Genomic DNA, 27,654 nt, shown 5'->3' on the forward strand with positions numbered 1-27,654 from the left:
GTAAAACTGTCACTGCAGATGACATGATACTATACATAGAGAATCCTAAAGATGCCACCAGAAAACTACTAGAGCTAATCAATGAATTTGGTAAAGTTGCAGGATACAAAATTAATGCACAGAAATCTCTTGCATTCCTATACACTAATGATGAAAAATCTGAAAGTGAAATTAAGGAAACACTCCCATTTACCATTGCAACAAAAAGAATAAAATACCGAGGAATAAACCTACCTAGGGAGACAAAAGACCTGTATGCAGAAAACTATAAGACACTGATGAAAGAAATTAAAGATGATACCAACAGATGGAGAGATATACCATGTTATTGGATTGGAAGAATCAATATTGTGAAAATGACTATACTACCCAAAGCAATCTACAGATTCAATGCAATCCCTATCAAATACCAATGGCATTTTTTACAGAACTAGAACAAAAAATCTTAAAATCTGTATGGAGACACAAAAGACCCCCAATAGCCAAAGCAGTCTTGAGGGGAAAAAATGGAGCTGGAGGAATCAGATTTCCTGACTTCAGACTATACTACAAAGCTACAGTAATCAAGAAAATATGGTACTGGTGCAAAAACAGAGACATAGATCAATGGAACAAGATAGAAAGCCCAGAGATAAACCCACACACCTATGGTCAACTAATCTATGACAAAGGAGGCAAGAATACACAGTGGAGAAAAGATAGCCTCTTCAATAAGTGGTGCTGGGAAAACTGGACAGCTACACGTAAAAGAATGAAATTACAACACTCCCTAACACCATACACAAAAATAAACTCAAAATGGATTAGAGACCTAAATGTAAGACTGGACACTATAAAAGTCTTAGAGGAAAACACAGAAAGAACACTCTTTGACATAAATCACAGCAAGAATGGGAGAAAATATTTGCAAACGAATCAATGGACAAAGGATTAATCTCCAAAATATATAAACAGCTCATGCAGCTCAATATTAGAAAAACAAACAACCCAATCCAAAAATGGGCAGAAGACCTAAATAGACATTTCTCCAAAGAAGACATACAGGTGGCCAAGAAGCACATGAAAAGCTGCTCAACATCACTAATTATTAAAGAAATGCAAATCAAAACTGCAATGAGGTATCACCTCACACCAGTTAGAATGGGCATCATCAGAAAATCTACAAACAACAAATGCTGGAGAGGGTGTGGAGAAAAGGGAACCCTCTTGCAGTGTTGGTGGGAATGTAAATTGATACAGCCACTATGGAGAACAGTATGGAGATTCCTTAAAAAACTAAAAATAGAACTACCATATGACCCAGGAATCCCACTACTGGGCATATACCCAGGGAAAACCATAACTCAAAAAGACACATGCACCCCAATGTTCATTGCAGCACTATTTACAATAGCCAGGTCATGGAAACAACCTAAATGCCCATCGACAGACGAATGGATAAAGAAGATGTGGTACATATATATAATGGAATATTACTCAGCCATAAAAAGGAACGAAATTGGGTCATTTGTTGAGACGTAGATGGATCTAGAGACTGTCATACACAGTGAAGTAAATCAGAAAAACAAATATTGTATGTTAGCGTATATATGTGGAACGTAGAAAAATGGTACAGATGAACGGGTTTGCAGGGCAGAAATTGAGACGCAGATGTAGAGAACAAACGTATGGACACCAAGGGGGGAAAGCGGCAGTGGGGTGGTGGTGGTGGTGTGATAAATTGGGTGATTGGGATTGACATGTATACACTGATGTGTATAAAATTGATGACTAATAAGAACCTGCTGTATAAAAAAATAAATTAAAAAAAACACATATTTTAGGACAATTTGTTATTAGGATTACCAACAGTCTGTGTTTGACTGGGACTGTTCTAGTTTGAGCACTGAAATTATGAGTTTCAGTAAAATCCACAGTCCTCGACAAACTGAGATGATTGGTAAGTGTATTTGTGATGCAGCAATAGATAATTAATACACTTATGCATATGCTATTTCTCAGGGATGCAGGTGTATTTTCAAGATATATTCCTAGAAGTGGATTTTTTGAGGTCTAAGTGGTAAATTCATCTAGAATTCCAAATTCCCCTTTGTAGGGATTGTAACATTTCATACTCCCATCTGCAATATGAGAGTGCCTGTTTCTCTGTGGTCTCCTAACAGTTTCTTCTAATTATCTTTTTTTGATAATTAAGTTAATTTAATATTCGATTATATGTGTAAGTGTCAGCTGGCTCAAATTAGAATAAAGTAAAAAAAAATAAAAAAGAAGTATTCCCTCTGTTTCTATTCTCTGAAAGAGACTGTAGATAACTGGTTTAATTTCTTCTTAAATGTTTGGTAGAATTAACCAGTGTACCCATGTGGGCCTGATGCTTTCTGTTTTGGAATTGTTATGGATTATTGACTCAATTTCTTTAATAGATATAGGCCTATTCAGGTTATCTATTTCTTTGTGAGTTTTGACAGATTGTGTCTTTAAAGGAATTGGTCCATTCCATCTAGGTCATCCAATTTGTGGGTACAGTGTTGTTTATAGTATTCCTTTACTATCCTTTCAATTCCCATGGAATCTGTAGTGATGTCCTCTCTTTCACATGTGATATTAGTAAATTGGGTCCTCTCTTTTTTTCCTAATTGGCCTGGCTAGAGACATCAATTTCATTGATTTCTGTCCTAGTTCTTATTATTTTTTTTCTTCTGCTTACTTTGAATTTAATTTGTTCTTTTTCTAGTTTCCTAAGGTGGAAATATTCATTTTAGATTTTTCTTCTTTTCTAATACTTGCTTTCAATGTGACAAACTTCCCTCTAAGCACTGTTTTCACTGCATCCCACAAATTTTAATAAGTTGTTTTCATTAAGTTTAAAATATTTCTAAATTTCTTTTGAGATTTCTTCTTTGATCCATATATTATTTAGAAGTGTGTTGTTTAATCTCCATATATTTTGGGATTTTTTTTTAGCTGTCTTTCTGTGATTGATTCCTAGTTTATTCCATTATGGTCTGAGACCACAGCACTGTATGATTTCTAGTCTTTTAAATTTGTTAAGGTGTGTTTTATGTCCCAGAAGGTGGTTTATCTTGGTAAATGTTCCATTTAAGCTTGAGATAAATGTGAGTTCTGCTGTTTTGGATGAAGCAGTCTATCGATATCAATTATATCCAGTCGATTGAAGGTGTTGTTGAGTTCAAATAGTTCTTACTGATTTTCAGCCTGCTGGATTGTTCATTTCTGAGAGCGGGATGTGGAAGTCTCCAACCATAATAGTGAATTCATCTACTCTTCCCTGCAGTTCTATCAGCATTTGTCTCATGTTTGATGTTGTGTTAGTAGATATATACACATTAAAAATTGTTATATCTTCTTGGAGAATTGAACCCTTTATCACTTATGTAAGCCTCTTCTTTAACCCTGATAACTTTCCTTACTTTGAAATCTAGTTTGTCTGAAATTAAAATAACTAACTCCTGCTTTCTTTCTTTTGATTAGTGTTAGCATGGTAACACTATTTTTCTCTATCCATTTACTTTTTTTTTTCTCTCTAACATCAACTCTTTATCGTATCAACACTAGCTGAATCAAATATCACAAAGTAAACACCAAAGGCTTCTCAAAAATCATATTTACACAATGTTTTATAATATATGGAAATGCTTAATCTACAGTAAATTTTTAAATACTAAATTTGATCTGATGTCATATGTAAAAAAGTATGCATAGAAAAAAATTTTAACATATGTATATATGTGCATAGAAAAAAACAGAAGAAAATACACTGAAATGCTAGCAGTGGTTGTCTGGGTGGTGGGATGCCGCCAGGCAGGCAGGCAGCCTCTTTATCTGGGAGCCGCATGGTGGGGGCCCTGCCACATCCTGCCCTGGCTTTCTCTGCACAATCCGAGTGTTCTACCATGAGCATGCATTTTATCAGCAGAAATTCTTTGTAAAAATCACTGAAGATATGGGAATTCCCTGGCGGTCCAGAGGTTAGGACTCCTCGCTTTCACTGCCCAGGGCCTGGGTTCAATCTCTGGTCGGGGAACTAAGAGCCTGCAAGCCACACAGTGTGGCCAAAAAAAAAAAAAAATCACTGAAGATAGAAATCTCTTATCTTCAACCTCTGCCTGGGTTGGGATGGTTACACGTGTGTTGATATTGATCATGACCCCTCAAACCACACACTTAAAGTCTGTGCATTTATTATGTCAAGTATGCCTCAATTTTAAACTGTAGCAGGACAAAACCAGTCACTGTGGAGCGGGGCTGTTTCACATCCACTCACTTCTGGAGCAGAAGCCTTCCCCAACAGCGCCTGTTTCCCCTCCATCCTGACTTCAGGAAGCATCCCTGTTCTGAACAGGATTCGGGGTAACTTAGGAAACTGCTCTCAATACAGTATTTTAAAGTAGAAGAAATTGACAGGAAAGGAAATCAGTGGGAATATCGAGGTAGTAATGGGGTTAAGTTAGCACACAAAGGAGGCACAGTCATGTCACCACGGCCAAAGTGGGGGCAGAGCAGGGGCCTTGTGGCCACAGGCCATCACAGGGCTGTGTGTCCCTTTCGGGCTACAGGCACAGGGTCACAATACCTTGGGGAGGAGCAGCCCAGCCTTCTCTGTCCTCCCAGATAGGTGTATCCACTTACTTTTAATCTATATCTTTCATTATCTTTAAAGTGGTTTCTTGCAGACAACTTATACTTGGGTCTTATTTTTTGATCCACTGTGATGATCTCTGTCTTTTAATTGGTGCATTTAGACCATTGACATTAAACATAGTTACTGATATATTTGGATTTATATCTACTATACTTGTTAGTTTTATATTTGTTGCCCTTGTTCTTTGTTCCTATTTTTGTCTTCCACTCTTTTTCTGCCTCTTGTGGGTTTTTTTTTAAATTGAAGTATAGCTGATTTACAGTATTGTGTTAGTTTCAGATGTACAGCAAAGTGATGATTCAGAGATACACACACACACACATACACTCTTTTTTAAAAATTCTTTTTCATTATAGTTAATTACAAGATACTGAATATAGTTCCCTGTGCTATACAGTAAAATCTTGTTTATCTATTTTATATATGGTAGTGGGCATCTGTTAATTCCATACTCCCAATTTATTCCTCCCTGCCTTCCCCTTTGGTTACCATAAATATGTTTTCTATACCTGTGAGTCTGTTTCTGTATGGTAAATAAATTAATTTGTACTACTTTTTAGATTCCACATATAAGTGATAGCATATAATATTTGTCTTTCTCTGTCTGACTTACTTCATTTAGTTTCATAATCTCTGTGTCCATACATGTAGCTGCAATGGCATTATTTCACTCTTTTTTATGGTTGAGTAATATTTCACTCTCTCCCCACCCCATATATATACATACATACATATATATATATGTGTGTGTTATATGTGTGTGTGTGTGTGTGTGTATATATATATATGTATATATATATACACACACACATAATCTCATCTTCTTAATCCATTCATCTGTTGATGGACACTTGGGTTGCTTCCATGTCTTGGCTATTGTAAATAGTGCTGCTATGAACATTGGGATGTGTGAATCTTTTCCAATTAGAGTTTTCACCTTTTCTGAATATATGCCCAGGAATGGGGCTGCTGGATCATATGGCAACTCTATTTTTAGTTTTTTAAGGAGCCTCCAGATTGTTTTCCATAGTGGCTGTATCAATTTACATTCCCACCAACAGTGCAAGAGGGTTCCCTTTTCTCCACACCCTCTCCAGCATTTGTTGTTTGTAGATATCCTGATGATGCCCATTCTAACTGGTGTGAGGTGATACCTCATTGCAGTTTTGATTTGCATTTCTCTAATAATTTGTGATGTTGAGCAGCTTTTCATGTGCTTCTTGGCCACCTGTATGTCTTCTTTGGAGAAATGTCTATTTAGGTCTTCTGCCCATATTTTTATTGTCTTTTTTTTTTTTTCTGTCAATGAGTTGTGTTAGCTGTTTGTATATTTTGGAAATTAAGCCCTTGTTGGTCGCATTGTTTGCAAACATTTTATCCCAGTCCACTGGCTGTCTTTTTGTTTTCTTTATGATTTCCTTTGCTGTGCAAAAGCTTCTAAGTTTGATTAGGTCCTCTTTGTCTATTTTTTTTTTTAATATAAATTTATTTATTTATTTATTTTTGGCTGTGTTGGGTCTTCATTTCTGTGCGAGGGCTTTCTCTAGTTGAGGCGAGTGGGGGCCACTCTTCATTGCGGTGCACGGGCCTCTCACTATCGCGGCCTCTCTTGTTGCGGAGCACAGGCTCCAGACGTGCAGGCTCAGTAGTTGTGGCTCACGGGCCTAGTTGCTCCGCAGCATGGGGGATCCTCCCAGACCAGGGCTCGAACCCATATCCCCTGCATTGGCAGGCAGACTCTCAACCACTGTGCCACCAGGGAAGCCCTCTTCGTCTATTTTTGCTCTTATTTCTATTGCTTTGGGAGACTGACCTAAGAAAACATTGCTACAATTTGTCAGAGACTGTTTTGCCTATGTTCTCTTCTAGGAGTTTTATGGTGACATGTCTTATATTTAAGTCTTTAAGCCTTTTGAGTTTATTTTTGTGTATGTTGTGAGGGAGTGTTCTAACTTCACTGATTTACATGCAGCTGTCCAGCTTTCCCAACACTACTTGCTGAAGAGACTGTCTTTTCTCCATTGTATATTCTTGCCTCCTTTGTTGAAGAGTAATTGACTGTAAATGTGTGGGTTTATTTCTGGGCTCTCTTTTCTGTTCCATTGATCCATATGCCTGTTTCTGTCCCAACACCACACTGTTTTGATTACTGTAGCTTTGTAGTATTGTCTGAAGACGGGAAGGGTTATGCCTCCAGCTTTGTTCTTTTTCCTCAGGATTGCTTTGGCAATTCTGTCTTTTGTGGTTCCATATAAATTTTAGGACTATTTGTTCTAGTTCTGTGAAAAACGTTATGGGTAATTTGATAGGGATCACATTAAATCTGTAGATAGCTTTGGGTAGTATAGCCATTTTAATTCTATTAATCCTTCCAATCCAAGAGCATGGGCTATCTTTCCATTTCCTTGAATCCTCTTCAATTTCCTTTACCTATGTTTTATAGTTCTAAGCATATAAGTCTTTCACCTCCTTGGTTAGGTTTATTCCTAGGTATTTTTTAATGCAATTTTAAACAATTTTATTTAACTTTCTCTTTCTGATATTACATTGTTAGCATTAAGAAATGCAACAGATTTCTCTATATTAATCTTGTATCCTGCTACCTTGCTTAATTCATTTATCAGTTCTAATAGTTTTCGTGTGGAATCTTCAGGGTTTTCTATACAGCATGTCATCTGCACATAATGACAATTTTACTCTTCCCTTCTGATTTGTATGCTTTTTATTTCTGTTTCTTTCTTATTGCCGTGGCTAGGACTTCCAATACTATGTTGAATAGAAGTGGTGAGAATAGGCATCCTTGTCTTGTTCCAGAATTTAGTGGGAAGACTTTCAGCTTTTTGTTTAATATTATGCTGGCTGTGGGTTTGTCATAAATGGCTTTTATTATGTTGAGATATGTTCCCTCTATACCCAATTTGGCAAGAGTTTTTATCATGAATAAATGTTGATTTTTGTTGTTGCTGCTGTTGAATTTTATTAAATGATTTTCTGCACCTATTGAGAAGATCACGTGGTTTTTGTCTTTTCTTTTGTTAATGTGGTATATCAAATTGATTGATTTGCATATGCTAAACCATCTTTGTAACCCTGGAATGAAACCAACTTGATCATGGTGTATGATCCTTTTTATGTGTTGTTGGATTCAGTTTGCTAAAATTATGTTGAGGATTTTTCCATCTATATTCACCAAAGATATTGGCTCGTAATTTTCTTTTTGGGTAGTGTCTTTGTCTGGTTTTGGTATCAGGGTGATGGTGGCTTCATAGAATGACTTTGGGAGTGTTCCCTCCTCTTCAATCTTTTGGAAGAGTTTGAAAAGAATAGGTATAAGTTCTTTGTTTATTTAGTGGAATCCCCCAGTGAAGCCATGCAGTCGTGGACTGTCATTTGAAGAAGTTTTTATTTTTAATTTTTTAAAAATTAATTAATTTATTTATTTTTGGCTGCATTGGGTCTTCCTTGCTGCGTGCGGGCTTTCTCTAGTTGCAGAGAGCGGGGGTTACTCTTCGTTGCGGTGCGTGGGCTTCTCATTGCAGTGGCTTCTCTTGTTGCGGAGCAGGGCTCTAGGTGTGTGGGCTTCAGTAGTTGTGGCTCGCGGGCCCTAGAGCGCAGGCTCAGTAGTTGCAGCATATGGGCTTAGTTGTTCCATGGCATGTGGGATCCTCCCAGACCAGGGCTCAAACCCGTGTCCCCTGCATTGGCAGGCAGATTCTTAACCACTGCGCCACCACGGAAGCCCTGAAGAAGTTTTTAAATTACAGATTCCATTTTACTTCTAGTATGGTCAGTTCAAATTATCGATTTCTTCTTGATTCAGTTTTGATAGGCTGTATGTTTCTAGAAACTTGTCCATTTTTGTCCAATTTGTTGGCATAAAACTGTTCACAGTATTCCCCTATCTGCCTCTTGTGGTTTTATTTTCTTTTTGTTATAAATACCTACAGAACTTAGTTTTATGGGTTTTTCTTCTTTTTTTTTCCTCTTATGGTTTTAAATGAGCATTTATTTGATTCCACTTTCTCTCCTTTCTTAGCATATCAGTTATACCTCATTTTTTGCTTTATTGGTTGTCCTAGAGTTTTCAATATACATTTACAACAGTCCAAATCCACTTTCAAATAACACTACACCACTTCACATGTACTATACCTAATAACAACAAAATAACAAAATAACTCTAATTCCTTCCTCCTATCCTTTATATTATTGCTGTTATTCATTTCACTTATATATGAGAATACTTAAGTATATATATACACATATATAAAACATATACATAGTTGCATATATTTTTGGTATTATTATTTTGAATAAACTACTGTTAGTTCAATTAAGAATAAGGAAGATAAAAGTTCTTATTTTATCTTCACTTTTTCCTTCTTTTGATGTTCTTCCTTTCTTTATGTAGGTCTGAGTTTCTGAACTATATTAATTTCCTTCTCTGTAAAGAACTTGTGTTTTTTTTTTTGGCAACGCAGGTCTACTGGCAACAAATTTTCTCAATTTTTGTTTGTCAATTTTCCCTTCAGGTTTGAAGGTAATTTCACATGATATAGAATTCTAGGTTGGTAGGGTTTTTTTTCCCAACAGTTTAAATATTTCAGTCCACACTCTTCTTGTTTTCATGGTTTCTGAGGAGGTGTTGGATATAATTCTTATTTTGTTCCTATATAGGTAAGGTGTTTTTTAACTCTGTCCTCTTTCAGGATGTTTTTCTTTATCTTTGATTTTTTATATTTGAAAGTGATACGCTAAGGTATAGTTTTGGGGGACATTTACCCTGGTTGGTGTTCTCTGAGCTCCCTGGATCTGTGGTTAGGTGTCTAACATTAATTTGGGGGAAATTCTCCATCATTTTTGTTTCACATAGGTCTTCTGTTCCTTTCTTTCTTCTGATAGTAACATTACACTTATGTTAAACCTTTTCTAGCTGTCCCACAGTCTTTGTGTAAGCAGATAGGGTAGAGGGTCCCTGGAGAAAGAGAACCAGGCATGGCTTTCTTGACATAAGGGAAGACATTTTTGGCCTAGGCCATTTTGTGACCTAATCTTGGCCACAGTGCTTGAACTTGAACAAGTCTCAGTGATTAATGATCTTAAGGGAACAAAAGAACGAAGGCACAAACAACTGTTATCAGGCAAGAGAAGTAACAATAGTAAAGAATATATAACTGCTGTAAAGACTCCCAATTCTGTTTCAATGGTAAAGATTAGCCTAAGGTGCTCAACCACTAGATCAATTGGAACCTAAGGGATGATGATGCTGACCTTTTCTTTTTTTTTTTTTAATAATATAATGTATATTTTATCCATTAGAATTTATTATTTTTATAATAAACTTATTTTATTAAAATATTTTAGAAATATTGAGATAATATGACAATGTTCTACTAGAAGAAAATTGCCTCAGAAAGTCTTTATTTACTGCTAATTTTTTGTTTCTTCCTATGAAATTTATATAAAACTGATGCTTTCGTCTTTTCTAGATAGAGTTAAATAACATGTTCAAAAATCTTGCACATCTGGGGGACTCTACATTCTCTCTCTTTTTAAATTTTTATTTTATATTGGAGTATAGTTGATTTACAGTGTGTTAGTTTCAGATGTACAGCAAAGTGATTTAGTTATACATGTACAATGTATCTATTCTTTTTCAGATTCTTTCTAACCCTTGTGACTCCAATCAACTAAAGCTTAGACTCTGTCAACCTTTGCCTCAAATCTATGCTGAATTCTCCTGCTCAAGTCCCTTCATGTACCCTTAGCATGTACCCTTAGCTTAAAAATTCCCCAATTTTGCTGTTGGGGAGACACTGCTTTGGGAAAGATCTCCGGTGTTCTCCTTACTTGCTGCAAGTAATAAATCTTCGTTCTCCCGATTTTTGGCTTGGTTGTGTGTTTTGGCTTGACACCCAAGAGGTGAACCCATTTTCAGGTAACACTTGGATACTGTTCTTTTTTTTTTTTTAAGTCTTTGTTCTTTTTGATTTTTAGTTCTCAAGGGTTCTACTGATATATCCTCTAGCTCAGAGATTCTTTCCTCAGCCATATATCCAGTCTATTAATAAATTCATGAAAGACATTCTTCATTTCTGTTACAGTGTTTTCTATTTCTAGCACTTCTTTTTGGTTCTTTCTTAGGATTTCCATGTCTCTTCTTACACTGCCCAGCTGTTTTTGCATGCTGTCTACTTTATCCATTAGAGTCTTTAGCATATTAATCATAGTTGTTTTAAATTCCTGTACTGATAATTCCAGCATCTCTGCTGTGTCTGGTTCTGATGCTTGCTCTGTCTCTTCAAATTATGTTTTTCACCTTTTGGTATGCCTTGTAATTTCTTCTTGATAGCCAGACACAATATACTGAGTAAAAGGAACTGCCATAAATAGGCCTTTATTAATGTAGTGGTAAGGCATGGGGGGGATGGGAAGCATTCTACAGTCCTGTGATTAGGTCTCAGTCTTTTAATGAGCTTATGCCTCTGGACTATGAACTTCACAAGAGTTTCTTAGTTTTTTTCTATCCCGTTAGGTGGGACAAAATGGCTAGAGTTGGTTATTTCTCTTCCCAAGGTTACTTAGGCTCTGATAATACCTCAGCAGGTTAGGCTGTAATTAACTAGTTTCCCCTGAGGGCAGGGTTTGTTAAGAATAGAATGCAAGAGAGAGGGGATATGGGGATATATGTATGCATATGGCTGATTCACTTTGTTATACAGCAGAAACTAATACAACATTGTAAAGCAATTATACTCCAATAAAGATGTTAAAAAAAAATAAAGAATGAATACTTGTAAGAAAAAAAAAAAATAGAATGCTGTGGTGTATTTCAAAATGATTCCTTTTCCTCTCTCCCTGCCAGAAGCTTGATGGAACTTTTCTTTGATATTTATTGTGGAAATCTGGTTGAGCTCCTGGAGGTAAACCTCACAATACTGTGGGCCCCGCCCTGTGACTGGGTCTCCCTGGAGTTTAAACTCTTAGAGTTGTCCACACTGAGCCTCCAGCAATTCATCAATTACAGTTCCGGTTTTCCTACCTGGCCCTGTTTCCTGTGGTGATTTGAGTTCTGGAGTCTCTCCTCCCATAAACCACAACTCCCTGTATTCAAATGCCTGTCTGTTTCTCCAATCTTGGGGGTAGAGGTTTGCCTCTGTTCTTCCCTTTGTTATGGATCCAAAAAGAGTTACTGATTTTTCAGTCTGTTCAGCTTTTTACTTGTTGTTAAGGTAGATGGAGGACTTCCAGGCTCCTTATGTGAAAGTGGAAATTGGAACCACTATTCCTTGATTTTTAACAGAAATACATGGTCCCATTCTTAAGAACTGGAGACCTGAGTCATTTGTTTTTTTATAAATAAAGGTAATTAACTCATTCATCTGCAGGAAGTGATGGAATGCTAAATTCAAAGTTTTTTTTTTTTAATTCAGGAAGAAGGGGAAATGTTTTCTTACTACTACTTAAAAGATTTTTAATAGTTCTATCTGTATTCTAAAAATCAACTTCACATTCTATTTGTTTTAAAAAGAATTTTTTTCATCTACCTTATATTAATAATTTTTGTTCATTTCTTTTCCACGACACATTCTTTTCTTGCATAAAATAAGTTAGAAATGGGACCTCCCTGGTGGTCCAGTGGTTAAGAATCTGCCTTCCAGTGCAGCGGATGCAGGTTCAATCCCTCGTTGAGGAACTAAGATCCCACATGCCGTGGAGCAACTAAGCCTGCGCGCTGCAAATATTGAGCCCGCACACTCTAGCACCCGTGCACCACAACTAGAGAGCCCACGTGTGGCAACTACTGAGCCCGTGTGCTCTGGAGCCCACCCGCCACATCTAGGGAGCTCACGCGCTACGACTACTGAGCCCACGCGCTCTACAGCCTGCGCGCCACAACTAGAGAGAAGCCTGCACGCTGCAACAAGAGATCCCACGTGCTGCAACGAAGATCCTGCGTGCCACAACTAAGACATGACACAGCCAAATTAAAAAAAAGTAATAGTAAGTTAGGAGTATTGCAAAGATAGTCTGTGCCAATTTTGCTGTGAACAAAGCTTAAATTCCAAATGTGGTTCTGAGAGCAAGAAAAATCTTCTAAATAGGGCAACACTTCTATCAATGTCTAAAAGTTGCTTTTCTCCTACTTTGGTTCATTTAGAAATGTAGTAATATTTACTTCTTTGTATACATTTTTCTTTCAATAAAGAGAAGAAATGGTAATAGCTTCTATGTGGCTTTCTTCCAAGCACAGATAAGACTAAATACTAACATTTTCCTTTCTGGACATTATCAATAAGAATTATTTAAATTTAACATTAAATTCTTTTCCCAAACTTTTTAGATATATATTTTCATCTACTCAATTCATTTTTAATGCTGTACTTTGATTAATGTCTTATTTCTTCAGATAAAAAGTTATTAATAAGCCCTATTAAAATCCTGATATACAACTTCACAAAAATAATTGTATTTTAGAAGTATTCTAGCAATCTGTATTACTATGACTAGTAAAAGAATTAAGGTATTAGAAAAACATTTGATTTTCAAACAACCTAAGGAAGTAAAGTCTAACAAAATGGTTATATCAATTTATTTATAAGACTGTTAAAAGACATAAAGGAAACCAAGTATTCATTAAAATTATATTTTATATTTTCATTCAAATCCCATGACACTAATATGCAAACACATGCCCAAAACTTTCAATTCAAGTAACTATTTGAGATAAAGTTCATAAGATTTAAAAATATCTTACTAAATGGACTTGAAAACAATGAAACAATCACTTTCCTGAGAAAAGCCTTCCCACAAATTTAGGTAAAATTAACAGTATGCAAACAAAACAAAAAAAGTACTGAATTAATATATCTAAAAACTGATTTAAAATATAATTAATTAAAGTACAGAGTTCTTAGCTTTGAAGAGAATAAACCACAACAAAATCAACAACCACCACCACGTTTGTGTGATATGCTAAAGCTAAGAATTACAAACATTAAACCTACATGAAATATTTAAAGCACATCACCATTTTCATACCTTTTATGATGACATAATAGAGAAAAATGTAGGATTTCTTCTATATTGTCCATGGTACAAATAGCCAACTTGTCAAGAGTGACTAAGGCTCCATGGTAAAAAACTTAGGTTGGACTCTGGGATAGAGAACAGGGTGATTTAAGAAACTGAATAGTATGTATGTGCGTAGGTATATAGTTTTTTTTAAATTATTATGATATACAAAAGTATTGATGAAATGTTTTTAGATAACTGAAGTATATTCAATGGCTTTAGCAAACTGCTGAGAAAAGGAAACAAGAATGATGGGAAAAGAAGTTAAGATAATTCTTAGGCAGGTTGGTAGTATAACATGCACTGTATAATGCAAAGCTGGTTAAGTATATTGGGTGATTCTGAAGGAATTAGTTACCATTCCTTATAACTGAATAGGTAGGTGACAGAAATGCAGAACAGTATTGATATATGAAAAAGATTCAAAAGGGAGCAAAACAATATTTAGAACTAAAAACTATAGTTCTGAATAGTTCTGTTTAGTTTATAGTTTATAGTTCTGAATAGTTCTGTTTTCAAAATAGAAAATCCAGAAATAAGTCCAGTATAAATCTGAAAAGTCAATGTATAACAAAAGTAGTCTTTCTAATCACAAAGAATAGATTATTTAAGAAATGCTACTGGCAAAACCGGCTATCCATTGAGAAGAAAATAAAATTAGATCCTATTACCTTATTCCATATACAAACATTAATTTGAGTTTAATTAAACATAGTCTAGAAAAATCTAGGATATTACATGATACAATCTAGGGATAGGTAATACTTTTTAAGCTAAGCTACAAACCCAAAAGTTATAAAAGAAATCACAGACACATTTTACCATATGAACATATCTATAGCAAAAGATAATAAATGGCAAGTCAACGGACAGATGATAGAGTTGAAAAAACACTGTGAAGGAAGGACAGAGTAGTAATACCTATGACATCAGAAAGAAAGGATAGGACTTCCCTGGTGGCACAGTGGTTAAGAATCCGCCTGCCAATGCAGGAGAAATGGGTTCGAGCCCTGGTCTGGGAAGATTCCCACATGCCACGGAGCAACTATGCCCGTGTGCCACAACTACTGAGCCTGCGCTCTAGAGCCTGCGAGCCACAACTACTGAGCCCGTGTGCCACAACTACTGAAGCCTTCATGCCTAGAGCCTGTGCTCCACAACAAGAGAAGCCACAACAGTGAGAAGCTTGTGCACCGCAACGAAGAGTAGCCCCCGCTCATTGCAACTAGAGAAAGCCCGGGCGCAGCAACGAAGACCCAACATAGCCAAAAATAAATAAATAAATAAATTTATTAAAAAAACAAGAAACGAAAGGATAAACAATCCATATAAATAGGGGTTTAGAGAAAAAGGTACTTTTGATTGAAAAATTAAGATGAATATGCACATTGAAATTTGATGCTGTTTTATAAAATAAATGGTAAAAAAAATCTCTATATGAGTATTTCTCTCTCTCTGTGTGTTAAATAATTATTCCTTCAACATTGTATGACTGCAGAAAAAAATGCAGAAGGATACTCACTAATTTTTCAAGAATGTTTATGGAGTAGTAAATATGGGTAAGAGAGCCAAATTAAAAAGGAAATTATAAGGGAAGAAAAGAGAAAAGAAAGAAAAGAAAAAGGGGGAAAAAAGCAAAAGAACCATCCTATACTAAAATAGCTAGTATGTACGATGTAATCACACACAAACATTGTTATAAAATTGTACACAAATGTAGACATGAAAAAAAATTAAGATTAAAAAGGACGTTGCAACCAAACTTGCCAGAGGGCATATCCAAGGAATTCATATCAGTATTTAGATGCTCTTCTGCTTGCATTCTCACAAAATATAGTCCAAAGTGGCCATGGAGGCCGAGCATAGTCCTTGATTACTATCAATCTGAAGTTGTTATGTATGTGTTCGGCTTGACAGCATTAAAGGAACAGGGGTCACTTCAATCTGGTTTTATGGTTTATTCCAGAGGTCAACAAACTTTCTATGAAAAAACCAAATAGTACATATTTTAGGCTTTCTGGGCCATATCATCTCTATCACAGCTACTCATCTCTGCCGCTGTAGGCCAAAGCAGTCATAGACTTTGATGGTTAATTTTGTGGTTAACTTGGGGAGGCCAGAGTATCGAGTTATTTAATCATATGCTAATTTAGGCATTGTAGTGAAGATATTTTGTATAGTAATTGTAGACAGATAGATAGATAGGTAGACAGGTAGATAGATAGATAGGTATTGCATACTATTGGTTCTGTTTCTGTGGAGAACCCTGACATACACAGATAAGACTACATAAATTAATGGACCTGGCTGTGTTCCAATAAAACTATTTACAGTAACAGGTAGTGGATCACATTTGGCCTTGTACCATAGTTTTCCAACCTTTAGTACTATTGATAATACAAGATAGCTGCTTTTATTAAAAACTCCATGTTTTAGGCAGTGTGAAATGTGTTTCACACATGGATTCCAAGTGCTCCATAAGCTGAGAATTGTTCCTGACCAGGCCAGATGTTCTGGAGCAGCAATGTGAGCAGGAATGATTTTCCTAGAACCAGTGAGATCTAGACCATAGCTTAAGTGTAAGAAAGAGTTTCCCAGAGAAGGCTTCAAGATGGTGTTCTTTTTATTTGTTTTTATATTGTTTTATCTATTGGCTTTAGGGATTTAAAGTTATTGCTTCTAATCCAACAGAAGTCAACTAACAGCATGTCTTGGATGCTCACTTATTAAATGGGGCACCTTTCAATTGAACTTGATAAGGGGAAAATTAAAATTCACGAAATCAGGGGCTTATTATTCTTGGAATAAAAATAATTTTTTACATCAAAGATTTAAAGCAAAGGACCTTTTAAGTAACATATTCCTTTGAAGATGGAGTCTTCAATCTATAGCTATTTTTCAATAATAATAAGTACCATATACTTAAAGTTATCTATAACTTTAAATAGTAGAGCCTCAATTTGGTTTATGCCACAAGGTTCCCTTCTCCAGAGATTAATAAAACTCCCATTTAAGAAGAATTGGCGGGCTTCCCTGGTGGCGCAGTGGTTGAGAATCTGCCTGCCAACGCAGGGGACACGGGTTCGAGCCCTGGTCTGGGAAGATCCCACATGCCGCAGGGCGGCTGGGCCCGTGAGCCACAATTACTGAGCCTGCGCGCCTGGAGCCTGTGCTCCGCTACAAGAGAGGCCGCGATAGTGAGAGGCCCGCGCACCGTGATGAGGAGTGGCCCCTGCTTGCCACAACCAGGGAAAGCCCTCGCACAGAAACGAAGACCCAACACAGCCATAAATAAAATAAATAAAATAAACATAGAATAATCATTAAAAAAAAAAAAGAATTGGCATCCTTTGTTTCCAACTTAGGGACCCCCCAATAAGCACTCTTATTTCATCCCAGGTATTACCTGCTGTTCCTCAAAAGTTTAAGAAATAACCTACCTTTAAAATAATTTGATTTACAAAAAGAAAATATAATCGCACCTTTTCAAGATCACATCATTTATGCAAAGTGGAGAATATCTATAAAATTACCCTTACCATAGAGAAGCTTCTTGGAAGGTTAGATTGTGAATGTTAAAATGTGGGGAAAACAGGAACTTTGAAATTCAATATCTGAAAGAGAATTCTAACCTATCAGGTAGTTGAAGAAATACTTAAGCATAAGAGTAAAGGGTTGTTATGACCATGGCCAAATGACAGACAAACTTATAAAGTAAAAGGGGATAAATTAATAATAGTAAAGAAGACCTTAATGTAGAGAAGCCAAGTTCGAAAATGGAAACTAATGGGTTGGTGTGGCAAGTGGTGAACAAAGATATTTAGATACAAAAAGCTATGTCAGAGTTGGTCATAAGCATAAAAAGTTCTGCAAAGGAAGGTCAAGTGGGGGAACTCTGCGCAAAAAAAGGCAACTGCGGGGTCTAAATTGGTCAGAACAGTTCTAATTTCAAATAATTTGCCGTCAAATCATTGGTCCTGATTTTAAGTTCAGAAAATATAGTCACTATCATACCTATTTGTATCTACAATCTGTTATCAAACTGTCTTTAACGTAGAAAATCTTAATAATTATTTGCTGATAATGATAATTATCTGGAAACTCAAATCAGAGAAAGTACATTTAAAAACAATATCAACTAATAATTCTTAAAAGAAATACTTATTAGTGGTCTTTATTTACTAGCATCAACAAGAAACTAATTTGGAAGTTCTGTTTAGCATAGGAAATTGGTGCCACACTCACCTCTGCTGATATTATCAGCATTGGGTGGGGATGAAGCGACAATCTGTCAAAATCTGAACCATCTTTGCCAGGTTTGGGGTTTCTGTAGAGAAGTTACCTCTACCAGGTCTGACTGCCATAGCTCAGGAAAATAGTGCAGTCATTCCTCTTAGCGTAGAATGTACTTCAGAAGAAGATGTTTAAGGGACCTATGTAATAAGCCCCAGGAAAATATTAGTAGTGGTTTAGACAAGGAATATAATAGCTAACAATTATGGAATGCTTATTATGATCCAGGAACTGATGCATTATCTCATTTAATCCTTTCAACAACCCTGTGGGTTATGGGTATTCTTATTAACTCCATTTTACAGGAAACCTGGGCTTGGCAAGGTTAAAGAATTGCTCAAGACAACAAAGGTAGTAAGAGGCTGGGCTGGGATTTGAACCCATGCAGTCTGGTGCTTCAGGGTGTGTATACGCATAACCACAATGCTACAGGTACACTCAAACAGGCTGGGGGCAAAAAATCAGTTTTCTATACAGGGTAAATTAATTTTCTCAAACTTAATCTCTGTTCACTTTATCCCACACCAGATGGTTAATATTCAGCTCACATTTTTAAAAGTTAGACCGGCATTTATGTGCCAACTTTAAATAATAATGATCTTTAATATTTTACAATTTACAATAGTGAAGCATGGACAGTCCGTTAGTCCCCAAGACAGAGTGAAATAAATAGAGATGATACTGATCGTGCACACCCTCCAAGTGAAATGACAAAGAAATACACATAAACTTCATACTTCATTTATTGAAACTATTTGGATCCAATGAATTGCTTAAACAACCCAATAAAACAGGTCAGTTTACAAACCAAGTGTCATCAGTATGCCTCCAAGTTTCAATAACTTATCTTCACCGGTGAAGAACTTATATGTTTGATACATTATTCAAAACCCACATATCACCTAAATCCACAGAAACTGTGGCTTTTTTCTCTAACCTACTCCCTTTTATTCATTAGTATTCATTTACATCTTCGTTCACCACATTTATAGCTCTTTGAAAGTTTCGTTTCATTCTCAGCAGACCATTTACCTCACAATTTTCCTCCCTGTTTCTAAATGGATGCATTTTTACTGAAAAATGTGTAGCTACACTACCAAAGATTAGTATCACGATTTAAAAGACATGACTGCAAAAGTACACCACCACCAACACCGAATTACCGCAAGGAACGAAAGGTCCCGGACAAATGAGCTCCAGCCTTTAAAGGGGAGAGCTCGCTGCCACCACCTAGGGCGGGCAGGGAATGGAAGGAGGGGAGGTTGGAAAGGCAGTGTTTGATTCAAGTCAATAAACATTCACTGCGCCACTCACCAAGCGCAAAAAAAAAAAAAAAAAAAAAAGATGGGCGGTATTTCGAGCAGTGGGCCTTGCAGGTTTGCCAGAGAGGGCAAGAGACTGTGGCGCGGACTTGGACGCTGGGGAGCGGCAGGGCTGGATCTGAGCCCTTCACCTGGCAGGCGACGGCGGCCAACCACGGCCGGGCCTCCAGCGCCCCGCTCCCGAGGCCCGCACACTCGCCGGCCCAGCCACCAGCCCGACGGCCGACCAGCCGCAGCCGCTTACCGGTGGCGCCTCGCTGCCTCCCCGGAGACAGCCCTTCAACGGTTGCCGCAGTCAGAGCACCACCCCGCGGTGGGGTACGTCGAACCCGCCCGCAGCTCTCGGATCCGCTCAGCTCCACCACTCTCGCGAGAGATCGGAAGACTCCGCGAAGTGGGGGAAGGAGAAGGGAGGGGCATTTAACGGTGGTGGCTGGTTCTGCGCCGGATCCGGGAGTCGGGCGGACGCCATTGTGCTTCGCGGCCGACTCTTCTGCCTCTGTTAGAGGCCTCGAACTCCGAGGAGGAAGGCGGCGGTGTGATCGCTGGGAGCGGGAGGCACCCTGTTCAGTGCCAGCTCTGGAGCAGGGGTAATAAGCTGCGGAGGCCGGGCTTCTTCCTCTCGGGGAGGGGGTTCTGAAGGCCGCGGGTGGTGGAGGGGAGGAAACGAAGTGCTGGCCTGGGGACGCCAAGGCCGCCTCCTTCCTCTCAGAATCGGGGCGGAGGAGCTTGATCCGGGACCGCGGGTACTAAGGGCAGCCGGGCACAGGCCTCCTCTGCCGGTGGCCTTTCGTCCCGTGTTGGAGTTTGTGACGGGTGGAGGGGGCAGGCTGTGTGTCTTCCGAGTGGACGTGCGGCGGGCGAGGGCAAGGGGCTTGAGCCCTGTTTTGGCCTTTGGCTGCCTCCTCTTCGACTGGGGTGAGGAGGGTTCTCCGGGGCGGGCCGGGAGTGTCACGAGTGAGGTATTTAATAAGCGAGGTGTTGAAGGCAGGGAGGCTTAGGGCTCTGCCAACCCAGCTTCGAATTGAAGGGACTTTGCCAGCCCCTTAGATGGGATAAAGGTTTGCTCATTGATCGTCCCAGATCTTGAGTATCGTGATACTTTGGGATTTCTTTTGTATTGTGGTAAATTGTATGTTATTCAAATTGAACTAGGTGGTGGTATGTATAAAAACGGACCTGTTGGCGTAAGAAGTGAAATATGGAAGGCACTAGTAGTTGAATACAGTACTCTCTCATTTTGATGAAACTGCGTAGAGAAGATGAATGTGTACACACAGCAAAAATACTGTAATTCTTTTTTCCTACGAACAGACGTAAATATATGGGGAACATCTTTGTCTTGGTAATACATTGATCACGACCGTTGTCGTTTGGCGCTATTAAGAGCAAAGGTGCCAAGTGAAATTGAATTGAGTAATTTTTTTTCGATTTTGTAGGATGTTTTAGGTTTTTTCTTTTTTCATTAATAAAATAATTTAAAAATTTCCCCTTTTCTTTCTCTCATCTGTCCGTTTCTGTCTAGGACTAAGAGATAAGGTTAAAGATGAATTTTTGATTTAAAATCAAACGGTATACTGTTGTTAAAAAGGCAGACACAGACTGTAACTAGATTTTTTTTCTTTTCCGTGAGATAAAATTGTGTTTCAGAAATGGGGTCAGTATTTGATTTACAGCTCTCCAGCATTTTGTGAAACAGCAGTGGCGTAGGAGGCATTAGAGGCCGGTCTGGGTTTGAGTCTTGATTTCGCCATAATTATTTAATCTCTTCCTAGAGTTGAAATGAGGATCAAATTAGATGAAGTAGTGTGTAGCAGTCAGCATGCTGGGGGACATAATACTTGCAGAATGAACTTTTGATGAATGTAAGTAGTTGGAATTGATACTAAGTCCAGTTGTTTATATTCATGCATTCTTCAAATGTTACTCTCCTTGTAATATGTCCCTCACAGAGTACTGACTGCTTCTCACACGCACAATAATATACACTTATGTAAGTTCTATACTACAAATGTTTTTAGATAAGAACATTTTACAGCTCTTTTTTTGCCCTAAATTATACCACAGATGTAAGCATGGTCGGTAAGCATAGCCCTGAGTTTTTTTCCGAAGTTGCGTGCTGGGTCAAATGTCGTGAATAAGAATGGTTAAAAATTCCTGCTTATTTAAGTACAGGCAATTTCTGTTTCTGTCACATTGGTAAGAGAGTTTAATTTCCCAGGTAAAGCACAAAGATGCCCCTATATAGACAGGCACATATGTTCTACGTGAAGGTGTCAGGTAATAAGCTTGAACATAAAAAGACATCCATGGCCCCAATTTTTAACCAGCTACATATCCATTTCACACAGCTGTTCATCTGGTATATGTTTAAGAGTTGCCCGCTTAATTTTAGGAAAATAATTGTAATGGTGTAAAACTATCAAATAATGTAAAACAATTTTTGAAAGTTTGTTGTATTTTAGCTACTAGATTAGGGCGTCACATTACAAGAAGGAGGTTGACACAGCTTCTACCTTCCACAACTCACAATTTAATCATCAGACTAATGTATAAACAACAACTGCTATCATCTTAGTGTAAGTATTGATATATGGTAGTATTTGTGGGAGCACAGAGAAGAGGTGTTTGATCTTGGGGGAAATTTTTACGGGAAGTATTGCTTGAACTGAGATGTGAAGGATGATTAGGAGTTTGATAAGGAAACTGAAAGTCATGGTATCATGGTTTGTTTTAGGAATGGACAGTTTGTTCCCCATAGCTGAAACAATTGAATGGAGGGTTAGAGCATGACATGAAAGACCTTCAGTAGTGTTTTAGAAAGTTAGTGCTCTATGCTGTTGGGAATAAAGAGCTGTTGTGTCCCTAAGCCAAATAAAAAATGATTTTAAATTATCTATGCTGATGCATCCTTCTGTTACTACAGATAATTAAGTGCTAGTAATAAGGAACAGTGGGGAATGCATAAGTGAAATGCACAAGGTTGTATCAAACCTTGTTTTAACCAACAAATTAAACTTAACTAATTTTAACCAACAAATTTTTAACCAACAAATTAAACTTAACTAATGAACCTTTTAACTGTTAAATAACTGAATCAACAACTGATCACATTAGTGTAATTACAATTTAAAACTGAGTAAAGATTTTGAGTTCTAAGATCTACTTGAATTCACTAAGGCAGAATTATAGTGAAATAATTTATCTTCTCAATTATTATTTTGCAAAAATTCGATTTTTAATACACTTGCTAATCATAAGATGAACACAGAAATGGGGAGCAGGATAAAATTATAATTTGAGAGTTGGCTGGGTTTTACTTTTCATGATCTTAGTTTTTAACTTTTCTTCTCTAGTCCAAACTCATGTGGTCAAAACTGGTTTTTCTTGTTCTCAAATGTATTTCTCTGTGGCTCTACTGGTTAGACTAGATAAGTTGAACACCTGGTTTTAAAATTACCTACTGTCATATACCCACTTTTGTCAATAACTTTAAGAAGGCAGATTTTGAACCTTAAAAGTTAGTTTTCATCTCTTCATTATGATCATTGCACCTCAGTGTAACGTGTTTCCCACTTTCAGAATAACTCTAAAATGGTTTCCAGTTATGGAATGAAGATTGAAACTTGACACAGATTAAATACACTTCAAAGGAGGACAGATTATTTCAAAGTATTCTAACGTAGACTTAACATCATAGTCCTGTTTTCTCATGGAGATGTTGAAATTTTTTCTAGTTATTGATAGTATTTTTTAAGACCTGGGTGTATCTTTATGTCTTAAATATTTGTCAGCTAAAAATCAAGGCATTTTTTTAAAGACCCCAAAAGTTCTGTGCTTTAGAAGTGCTTTCCTTGTGTGACTACCTTTAGTTTTCATGTCTCCATGTTCACTAGGATCAATAAAACACTACGATTTCCCATTAAGAAAAAAAAATTTTTTTCCCAGAAGCAGATTTTTTAAACAAAAGGATATACCAAATAGAGGTAAATAAAGGAATTGTAACTGTGTTTATATTTCTGGAAGATTATTGGCTATTGAAATAATTGGTATTTTCTATGATAACTCTGATCTTCATGCCATGAATTTATTGTGTAGTAATGTTGTGCTTTTGGTAATTCAGTAACTGTAACTCCCCTGGATATTAAAGACAAAGTCTAAGTTAGACCCTGAAATCGAATCAGATTTTTCATAAGACTGGATGCATAATGATAATTGTAGGAAAGTAAAAGAAATAAGTTACAAAGCTTTACTCTATTGCTACATAACACACCACCTCAAAACCCTGTGGGTTAAAACTGCTGTTTACAGTGTTTTTACAGCTCTGTGTGCCTGTTGGGTAGTTCTGGTTTCCCCTGGGTTCACTCATGTATCAGTTATTCAGCTGAAGGATTCAGGTCCAAGATGGCGTCACTCACATTTCTGGCACTTGGTGTTGGTTAAACATGTAGGCTTTGCTTAGTGTGGTCTTTTATGGCATGGGGGTCCCAAGACAGCATTCCAGGAGAGTGAAAGTGGAAGCTATAAGACTTCTTACAGCCTTGGAAATCATACAATGTCATAGTGTATTCTTAGTCAAAGTTAAGTCTCACAAGGTAGCCCACACTCTAGGGGTGGGGAAATAGATTCCACCTCTTCCCCAGCAGACCAGCAAGAGGACAATGCAAAAGGGTGTGGGTATTCAGCTGGGAGGGATTGGTAGCCATACTTTGTAATTACCACAGGTTGCTTAGAATATTTTAAGAACAGACATTCTTAAGGATGTCATGACTGGGATTTGCTTTAAAATAGAGGAGGGTGAAATAGTCAAATGTTGATAATTGTTGAAGAATGTTGTTTGGCTTCTGAAGGCTCATTATTGTCTCCACTTTTGTGTAAGTTGGAAATTTTTTCATAGTAAAAAAAAATTTTTTTTAAAGCGTACTCAGGTAACCTAAACTCCACTTTGCAAAGTGATTTTGACCTTATTTTCCATTTATTATTTACCAGAATAGAATAGTACTCTGTTGCTTAGTATTTACTACTTCCTTTGTGGTGTACAGATACTAAGGGGTATAAACCAGCAGTACTACAATTTAGAAAGGGAGTTGTTTTTAGGAGTTCTTTATAGATTTTATAGATTTTATTGTAATGTAAGATTAAAAAAAATATTTTTTCATCTGCCAGTAACTGTTTCCCTTAATTATCAAACTTAGGTCAGATACATGAAAGAAGTTTTGGAAAACTAAGTTAAGAAAACAAAACCCACCCAGATATACGGTAAAATGTGAATAATGGCTATTTTTTCCCCAATTTTGTATGCATATACTTATATAAGGTATGTAAGTTTTCTTTACTCAGCAGCAAGTATTCTCCTGTACATAAATCTGAATGACTTTAAAAAGTCTTTTTACTATGTATTAAAGACAAATTTCAAATAATGAAAAAGCCAAAATAATGCCTACTAAGCTGTTTGTATGAAAATCTTTTAACATCTGATGGTATTACTTAATAATAGCTGGTATTTGAGGATTATATACTGTGTGCCAGCAAAGCTCATGATATACTTGTAAAGTTGGTACTGTTATTATTCCCATTTTGTAGGTGAAGAAATTAAGCATTAAATTAAGCCTAGAGTCACACCAAGTAAGGGATAGACTTAAAAGCTTGCATTCTCAAAATTATGTTTTTACAAAAGTTAGAAGTTGGCTCATATGCTAAAAATTGGGCAATGCTTAATTTATCTTGCCTATCCTGTTTCCTGTTTTGGAAAAAGAACCTTTGTTAATGAATACATTTAAAATAAAGAGAAAGTCTTAGGTGTAGGCTGTACTGTTTGTTAATATGAATGGGGCTGGGGCCTTTTTGTTTGTCTGGTCATTTGGTTTATGACTACTATGTGACTGTTGACAGATTCAGAACAAGACTGTTATTGTAGGAAGGGGACACAGTGATCTGTAGAGGATAACATGAGAGGATCTGAGAGGATACATGTTATTTGAGAGATCCCTTTATAAGCAGAATCATCAAAAAACCTTTGAGCGTTGCTCTGCTATTTCTCTTATCTTAGGAATTAACAGCTTTCCAAATTTGGTAGAAAACAAAAATTCAAGTCCTATTTGGTAGGCAACTTGTGGCGGTGCTCAGAAAAAACTTTACTCTTAAGTAATGTGTAGAACTCCTTTGTTCCAAGTGTTTTCCTATACTGCCTGAAGTTTTTCAGTTTACTTTTTCATAGTGCCCTAAATTCTACTAATTAGACATTCATGGTGGGGGGGGCTACCAAGAGTGATGAGATAGAAGGTATACAGTTCAAGCAGAAGGCAAGGAGGTAGCATATGTGTATGGGAAAAAGTAAAATCAGTGTAAGTGATTGAAAATCAGTTAGCCCAGATTGCTCTCCTGGGTTTTCAGAACTATTTCTAGCATGCTTCTAGACCTCTTTTGGGTACTTCAGGCTACCTGTTTTTTAAAACCAACTCATCTTGGTGTGCTTCTTTGTCCTCCACTCCCAACTCCCTGCAAATATATAAAGAGAAAAATGTTTTTCATCAGTATGCTGAATAATCCAATCCCTCCTCCCCCCCCCCCCCAACCCCCAATACATTCTTTTCTACTTGGGATGTTCTGAATCTACCTTCTCTCCATATTTTGGCTCTTACTAATTCGTTTGGAGCCACTGTGTATCTTCCTAATAACTTGTCCTTAGTTTGGGGTGTGGGGGGGGTGGTTTGTTTTTAGCTGTCTCAAAATTTTTAGTAGATAGATACTGAGCCTACTAAAGCCTATAGCAGTAGTTTCTTCCCCATGGTTCCACAAAGGTAATAAAATTATTGACTTTCAGAATTGTAAGAAATGGAGGGAGCTATATAAATCTATTATTAAGGCTAGGCAAAACTGAAGTTTTGTTGGACCACTGATTGTTTCATCTTTGAAAGCTCTAATTGCCTGTCAGGAACTTAATTTCTGGGGTCCTTGGGGAGAAAAGTAATACACAACCTGCTCGTAAAAAGCTTCAGAATTGTTGCCTTATTAAAGTACAAACTTCTGAGCAAAGGACACAAGATTGCCTTTACAATCTGGATATAATCTACCTTATGTATTTATATCCTTGAGAGTCCTTCTTGTTCTCTCTCCTTTTCCAAGCCTTTGCTTTCATCCCTAACACATTATTTTCCATTTTCCAATTCTTCAACATGCTTTAGCATCTTTATGCTTTCTTCCTCTTTTTTTATTTTCTATCTTCAAAGGTCAACTCAAATGTTACCTCATCTGAAGTCTTTCTCATCTTGTTGGAAATTTTGGTTCCCCATTCAATGCTCCCATAGCATTTTCAGAACTTTCTTAAGTGTAATGATTTTTAGCAGTCTGGTATGAATGTGTAATGTAGCAATTAGTGTAATTGCTAATTATTTTAGTTGGTTTTTTGGGGGCTTCTTGACTGATCGAATCAGTTCAGCCAATTTCTCTTCAAATTTTTTCTGTGCTCTAGTTCTTTCCTTCTGTAACTCTAATTAAACGTACAGTAGTCTTTTTTACTGTTTCCTCAGTGTCTCTTAAACCCTCTCTTGTATTTACCATTATCTGTTTTTCCGAACTTCATTCCGGATAGTTTTCCTCTAGCCTATTTCCCAGTTCCCTAGTTTTTCAGTTTTGCCTAGGCTACTGGTAAATGCATCAATTTCCCAGTTTGCTAACACTAGGGCCATCTCTTCATCTGGTTCTGTTGATTCTGATCTCTTGATGATGAACTGTTGTTTTTTTTTTTTTCCTTGTATTTTTGTGTCATAATTTTTGATTGAATGGGAAACAGTGGAAATAAAAGAATAGTAGAGACTGAGATCAATAATTTTTATGCCTAGATATGGACATACTCTTTTGTGAGACTGTTAGTGTGGTGGGTTGCGTTGGTTTAGTTTGTAGTTAAGCTGGGTTTGAACTTTATTATTGCTTTATGTATTTTCAAAGTATTGCAGTAGTGGATTGCTGCTGCATGGTGCTTAGTGTGAGGCTGGAGTGCTGGAGGATTTCTTTGAGTATTCTTTCACTAGCCTCAACTTCCTGCAGGCCCTGCACCACAGAGAGGTCTAAGGCTCTAAGGCTGTTGTAACTCCCTCAGCAGTAAACTGCTGTACCTTCCTATTTGGAGCAAAGTTCATGGTGAAAGGAGGTGTTCTATGTTTTATGCATCCTTCTCCAGTCTTAGGCGGGCTCTGTGTGCCTGATCCTCAGAGGTGGGGCTGTCCCAAGATTTATGCCCTTTTCCCTGTCTCCTGGGTATAGCGTGCAGGGAGACTCCTGCCACCTCCTCCCCACCAGGGT

At 37.2% G+C, this 27,654-nt stretch overlaps 2 protein-coding genes across 7 annotated transcripts in view; one reads left to right on the forward strand and one right to left on the reverse strand.

Annotated features, from left to right (window-relative positions):
* LOC309662953 (uncharacterized protein) overlaps positions 1–20,592 on the reverse strand; it is a gene marked incomplete at its 5' end in the record, with an annotated part of 47,945 nt that extends 27,353 nt beyond the window's left edge. Inside the window, 2 exons of the mRNA XM_082466159.1 lie at positions 19,598–20,102; positions 20,533–20,592. Of these exons, the coding sequence (XP_082322285.1) occupies positions 19,598–20,102; positions 20,533–20,592 (565 nt within the window). The remainder of the gene's footprint in view (positions 1–19,597; positions 20,103–20,532) is intronic.
* The window catches only part of MARCHF7 (membrane associated ring-CH-type finger 7), a 45,257-nt gene continuing 37,367 nt past the window's right edge, over positions 19,765–27,654 (forward strand). For 2 of the 6 annotated variants that reach the window (XR_014264633.1, XM_082465003.1), the window contains exons 1-2: positions 19,784–19,943; positions 21,129–21,218. Coding sequence is in view for 2 of the 6 variants with exons in the window: in XM_082465003.1 (XP_082321129.1) it covers positions 21,213–21,218 (6 nt within the window). In the remaining 4 variants the exon portion in view is untranslated. Of the gene's footprint in view, positions 19,944–21,128; positions 21,219–27,654 lie in introns of all 6 variants that reach the window. The other 4 variants (XM_082465001.1, XM_082465002.1, XR_014264632.1 and 1 more) reach the window with 4 other exon arrangements.

The sequence above is a fragment of the Balaenoptera physalus genome (genome assembly GCF_965194825.1).
Source record: "Balaenoptera physalus genome assembly, chromosome: 6".
Taxonomy (NCBI): Eukaryota; Metazoa; Chordata; class Mammalia; order Artiodactyla; family Balaenopteridae; genus Balaenoptera; species Balaenoptera physalus.